The following is a 6940-nucleotide window of genomic DNA, read 5'->3' on the forward strand; positions in this document are numbered from 1 at the left end:
AAAACCTAAAGAAATAAGAATGACAAACGGGTTGGAACGCGAATTATGAGTATTTGCTATATTTTTACACTAAGCATAATTTTTACATTTAATGAGTAATTTGATTCCTCTCATCTTTATTTCGCGTTAAATTGTTGAACAAATTATAATTTGTTGAAAAGCATTTTTTTATTGGTTAAATTGAAAATCGAACCGTTAAATAAATCGATAAGAACTATCATTTGGTTTGTTATCGATTTAACATTTTTAAAACAAAAAATCGATAGTACTTATAATTAAACTGAACTGACTAAGATACAACCCATTTCAAAAATTGATTCAGCTCGTGAAAACACTTTTTTATTGACCAAACTACTCAGATCTAAGAAAAACATGTTTCTAGGTTAAAATGTTTGGCCAAGCATGCCCAGTCTTCCAATTATTTTTTTTAAAAAAATAAAAAACTCTAAATCATTTAATCCAACCAATTTTTATTTAAAATTAAGAAGTTAATTCAAGCAGCTGGATACGAAATCTCATCCAAACATACAGTTGAAAATATTGTCGAAACACATTTTTGCACCAACATAGTCAAGACCAAATAATAAAATAGGAAGAGGAAGAATCAAAGACCAAAATAAATTGACTTTTTATTCATAAAGGAAAATTCCCTCAAGTTTCTTTGATTTGACTAATTGCCCTTTGAAATATGCAAAACATGAAATACGAAGTAGGGGCTAGGGAGTAATCCTGTTTAGTTAAGTAGTTAGTGTACATTATAATAGAAACTTAATTATAATGTATTCAAATTTTCAATATAATTAGGTTATTTATAAACTAATTTTACTGTATTTTTGCTGTAATTATCAATTGGTCTAATAAATATGAACCTCTCTTGTCTCAATTTATATAAATACTTTTTTTTAGTTAGTCTAAAAGGAACAAACAAAGTATTTTACACATGTTTGGTCACAAAAAATCATAAAAGTATACTCTTCTATTTATAACTTAACTTATTTTGAGGATAAGTTTTGAAACATTACAAAGTTTTTCATATTTTTTGTGTCCAATTAAATTATATCACATAATTGAAATAAAGAAAATATCAAGCTACATTAATTGTATTGAAATTCCATGCTATCAATAAATATAAATTTAAAGTCGTTAAAATTACATTAACTTATTTCATTAAAAAATTTTTAATAATTCAATTGGTCGATTTTGACAACTTTCACCTGTCAAAATTTAATTCTCACCTTATAATCTACGCATCTATTCCCCTTGTATCTTATAAAATGCATTTTTAAAAAATATAAAAAAAAATATTCCTCAATTAAATACCAATCCAATACTCTGAAGTCAAATACGAAATGCTACTTTACCTACTATGACCATAGGAGTGTAAACAAGCAACAATGATAAAATATATATATATATATTATCATATCAATGTTGAAGTAATTTTTTAATTTTTTAATCAAATTCATGTCCTTCTAGTGTTACTTTAAGCATAAAAGTAAATATAAATTTGTTTATCAATATTAAAGCAGAAAAGTCAAATTATCTTTTGGTTGATATTTATATTTTTCTCAAAATTGTGTCCAACTTATGATTACCTTGGATTGTCAAAAATAAATAAATAAATAAAATCCCCTAGAATTATCCCTCCTTTTTTTTTCTTTTGGCAACTCTCAAGTCAAAAAAAAAAAAGGTTTTAAGTATGTAGAATTTTAATATTTAAGTTCACCAAATTAAAATGTCATAACAAGGAGTTGGTGAAAAGATTAGTATTCGAACTAGTTGTTAGTCACGTAAGACAAGTCATGAAACACCATAATTGGACAAAAATGGTAAACTAGCTATATATAATAAGAGAATATTGAAAAACTTAGAAACACTATGACTTTTTTTGTTTGATACTCCTATAAGATATTTTAAGATAATATAAGTTTTATTATTCACCTATCTACTTTTTCGCTGGATCAAAAATATATATTCATTTTTACTAATCTGATTAATAAAATCACGAGATATTATCATTTAAATGTTAATTTATACTTATTATTAACTAATGTTATTTTTCGATGCAATTTTAAAAGCATTAAATTTATTTAGTTTAAAGAATGATTTAATAAAATTATCATTCTATTTTTATTAAAATATAAAAAATATGTTAAAGTCAATATTTTACGAGTAAAATCCGATCAGGGGGAGTACAATATTTTCAAAATAGAAGAATAATCGACATTTATTGTAAGTTGTAAAAAAATGTGTGCTAAGTGGGGACTTTGGAGAAGAAAGTCACTAAGTTTGAGATATCCATTTATAACGTGTTGTGTAAAATCGAAAGAACAAAAAAGAAGAAATTAACTTAAAACAGACAAGTGTGACACAAAAATTCTTTTGATGGATGGTGAAAGTAGTTGTGAGTTGTGATATATGCACTCAATTCCTATTTCCATTTAAGCGATATAACGACAAGAATACCATGAAAATAAAGATGGCTATATTAGTTAAAGTTTGAAAATTTACTAAGATATGTATATCTTTTATCTATATTAAATTATAGGACGGTTACCAAATATACTTTATACAGCTCAGTTAATTAATTTATCAACATAATTAAAATATATACACTAACAATATATATATTTATATATATGGTATATAAGTATGTATAATTATATCTATAGTTCGTGTCAAATTTAAAATTTTCATTTAGGAGTTCAAAAAATATAAATATAAATACGTAAATAAATTCAAAAAAATTAAATGCTCACACCAAGAATTAAACTTTAGATGTGAAAGTTAACTTAAAGGTGACCTGCTGTTACTATGTTATAGTTTTTTTCTATATAAATATAAAAAATATATCTTAAACATATAGTGAATTTTTTTGTCGAGGGGATTCTGGTGAACCCCTCGGAATTCAAGTGGGTCCGCTCCCTCTCTATAATAAATAAATTAGAAATGACTATAGATTAGACTTAATTAGAGATTTCTAACTATATAGACTACGAATAGTTTAAGATAAAGTTTTTTTTTTAAAAAAAATATATTACAGGATCTAGGAAGAAACCGCGTGAGAGGAAAATTGTCCATCTGAAAAGCCAGCGTTCAAAGTCTCTCTTCAAACATCAAATTCCATTTAAAACTCCTCCCTCTCTTTCTCTCTCTTTTCCATCACAAAATCCAACTTCTCTTCTTACACTTGACATTTTCTTTTTGATTTCTTGATTCAGATAATTTATATTGGAATAAAGAACCTGAATCTTTTATGTAGTCATTTATTTTCCCCCTAAACTAGTAATACCAATGGTGACAAAGCTCAGTATTTTAATTTTTGTTTTGTTGAGTTTATTCTCATTTGGTTTTGTGGTGTCTAGGGAATTTGGGATCAATCTGAATACTAGTGCTTCTGGTATTGAATTCCCTCAACATCCAAGTTTCAATGTTGTTTCTTCTTCTACTAACTCAGGTTGCAATCATGTAAAATCGACAAGTATGTTAACCCGAGAAGAACAAACTAGTCAAGATGCTCAGCCAAAAGAAGCAGTCAAGTTTCATTTAAGGCATAGATCAGCTGGTAAAACTAGAGAAGCTAAACACTCTGTTTTTGAGTCTACATCAAGGGATTTAGGTAGAATTCAGACATTGCATACAAGGATTGTTGACAAAAAGAATCAAAACTCTGTTTCAAGATTGGGTGAAAAAACTGTTATTTCTTCACAATTTGAGCTTTCAGGAAAACTAATGGCGACGTTGGAGTCAGGGGTGAGTCATGGATCAGGGGAATATTTCATGGATGTTTTTGTTGGTACACCTCCTAAGCACTTCTCTTTGATTCTTGATACTGGTAGTGATCTTAATTGGATTCAATGTGTACCTTGTTACGATTGTTTTGAACAAAATGGTCCTTATTATGATCCTAAAGATTCTTCTTCTTTTACTAATATAACTTGTCATGATCCAATGTGTCATCTTGTTTCATCTCCTGACCCTCCACAGCCTTGTAAGACTGAGAATCAAACTTGCCCTTATTACTATTGGTATGGAGATAGCTCAAATACGACTGGTGATTTCGCGCTTGAGACTTTCTCCGTTAATCTCACAACCCCTAGTGGGAACTCTGAGATCAAGAAAGTGGAAAATGTGATGTTTGGTTGTGGTCATTGGAATAGAGGTTTGTTTCATGGTGCTGCAGGTTTGTTAGGACTTGGTAAAGGACCACTTTCGTTTTCGTCTCAGCTACAATCTTTATATGGACATTCTTTTTCGTATTGTCTAGTCAATAGGAATAGCAACTCTGGTATCAGCAGTAAACTGATTTTTGGCGAAGATAAGGAGCTTTTGAAACATCCAAACTTGAACTTCACTTCATTAGTTGGTGGGAAAGAAAATCCCGCAGAAACGTTCTACTATGTGCAGATCAAATCGATCATAGTTGGAGACCAAGTGCTAAAGATACCGGAGGAGACGTGGAGTATGTCTCCACAAGGTGTTGGTGGCACAATCATTGATTCAGGAACCACTTTGAGTTATTTCGTCGAACCAGCATATGAGATGATAAAAGAGGCATTTGTTAACAAAGTGAAAGGATATCCATTAATACAAGATTTTCCCATTCTTAGACCATGTTACAATGTGTCTGGAGTGGAGAATCTTGAATTGCCCTCATTTGGAATAACTTTTAGTGATGGAGCTGTATGGAATTTCCCCGTCGAGAACTACTTCATCAAACTTGATCCAGAAGACATTGTTTGTTTAGCAATTTTAGGTACTCCTAACTCTGCCATGTCGATAATTGGTAACTACCAACAACAGAATTTTCATATCTTATATGATACAAAAAGGTCTAGGCTGGGATATGCACCAACAAACTGTGCTGATGCCTGATATGCTGACTTACAAGGATGGAAAACTGTAAACATAGTGGGAATTGGAAGGATTATGTTCATTTTTTTTTACAACTTAATAGATACAAATGTAGGTTCTATCATTCTCTTTTACTTTTTAGGTGTGTAGATGATTATACATCGTTTGACAGAAACTAGCTACAACATATACGAGTAAAGTTTCAAGAACTCTCATGTTTGAATGACTGTTTTTATAATTTATTACATTTTTCTCATCTATATAGAGCGGTAGCAACATACTTGCTTTTGAATGGAAGAGGAGAATCACCCGTCTATTAGCCATTTCTTCGACAATGATCCATCCTGGAAAGATAATATTCTTGTTGAATTTCATTTAGATTATTACGTACATTGTATAGACATCTGCACAAGTTTGTGCTGTTGAACCTGCTAAATGCTAAGGCTCATAATGTCAAGAATGCATCATTTTCTTCTCCACATCTGTTTCTTGGTGGTGGTTAGATTGAGTCCATGTTTTTTGTTTTGGTTTATGCTTTTCCAAGAGTTTTTGGTCAAAAACATCCTTTAATTATACTCCAAACTTAAATTACATCTTTAAAATATATTTCTAGCAGAAAACATCTTTTAACTATACCTCAAACTTAAACTACATCCTTAAAGTATCATTCTTATCATAAAACATCCTTCAAGTATTTTAAAGTGAGCAATTTTCATCCTTTACATGAATATCTCGTAAAACTACCCGATATATCGCATAAAAATTAAGTCGTTCCTTCCTAATAATTTTTCTTAGATATGCCAAGAATAATATCGTGAACTTTTTCTTAATTGAGTTAAGAATTATGCAAAACTTTTAATTTGAGCCTTCTTTTAATTCATTTTTCATTTAATTAACCAAATAATATAGTTAGTTTAAATATGTTTCTTCTCAATTGAATATTCTAGAAGTGACATTTGTTGTAGACTTCTGCTTCTGATAAGGTAGAATAAAACTCAAATACGAGACATAATCAATATTTTGGTCACTTTAATATTAGATTGACCTAAAAATCAATTGATTTATTTGGCTGTAACATTCCGGAAATTCATATGTCTAATAAAGACCCCAATATGCCCTTAGGATAGTCTATTAGGGGTACATAGGCACCTCAATGCCCAATATTGAGAAATATTGGGCATAGTATAGAAAAATTGGCTAAGGGATATTACCCAATTTTTTATATACGAATAAGAAATATATTTTTTTGGATTGTCATACCCCAATCCAAAATTGATGTTCAATAATTGTACCTGCAAGGAAGACCCTAAGCTAAAAATAATAGTATTCACATAGTAGATATTGAAGTACTAGGCATCCAAGTGTCAAGCCTAGTACAATTCCACATGACCATTTAAAAGGATCATGTAGATTAAACAGTGTCCAAGGACATAGTAAGGATCCTTGGGACAATAAGTAAATATTTCCAAATGAACCATAAATAATAGTTAGTTAGGAAAGTGCAACCAACCCATGTGCAAGCACATGCGCAAGACATGTGAAGAAGCTGCCAAAGGAGGGGACCAGCCTAACCGAATTCGGTTAGGATAGTTAGGGGGGAAACGTGCACAAGGGACCACTCCATGTGGGGTCTAACCTCCCTACCAATTCTAGACTCTAACTTACTTCCAAAAATAACTAAATAACCTAGGACTAACCAAATCGGACCCATTAGGGTACCCGACAACCTAGGACCACAATCGGATTGACACTAAACTAATACTAGCTAAAGAGACAACCTAGTACCTAACCAAGGATGGTCCAAAATGTTAGTTATGGTCCTAACAACTAAGGGGTACTTTAGTAATTCTCCTTGGTTACCTAATTAATTAATTAATTTAAAAGGGCTAAAATAAAAAATAAAAAGGAAATTTTCAGATTTCGGTTAAGACAAGAAAGGGACAACCTAGTACCTAACCTAGGATGGTCCAAAGAGTTAGTTAAGATCCTAACGACTTAATGGTACTTTAGTAATTACCCTAGGCTACTTAATTAATTAATTTATCAACTTAATTAATTAACTTAAAGTGGCAAAACCAAAATCACA

General features: G+C 30.3%; 1 protein-coding gene across 1 annotated transcript; it reads left to right on the forward strand.

Annotated features, from left to right (window-relative positions):
- Positions 1-3020: 3020 nt before the first annotated feature.
- Positions 3021-5063, forward strand: LOC101257664 (aspartyl protease family protein 2). The gene has a single exon (XM_004239204.5). The coding sequence runs from the start codon at positions 3295-3297 to the stop codon at positions 4873-4875; it is 1581 nt and encodes a 526-aa protein (XP_004239252.2). The 5' UTR covers positions 3021-3294; the 3' UTR covers positions 4876-5063.
- The last annotated feature ends 1877 nt before the right edge of the window (positions 5064-6940 follow it).

The sequence above is a fragment of the Solanum lycopersicum genome, chromosome 5, assembly GCF_036512215.1.
Source record: "Solanum lycopersicum chromosome 5, SLM_r2.1".
Classification (NCBI taxonomy): domain Eukaryota; kingdom Viridiplantae; phylum Streptophyta; class Magnoliopsida; order Solanales; family Solanaceae; genus Solanum; species Solanum lycopersicum.

Coding starts and splice junctions, on each gene's coding strand:
- LOC101257664 (XM_004239204.5), top strand. CDS start 3,295: ATGGTGACAAAGCTCAGTATTTTAATTTTTGTTTTGTTGAGTTTATTC.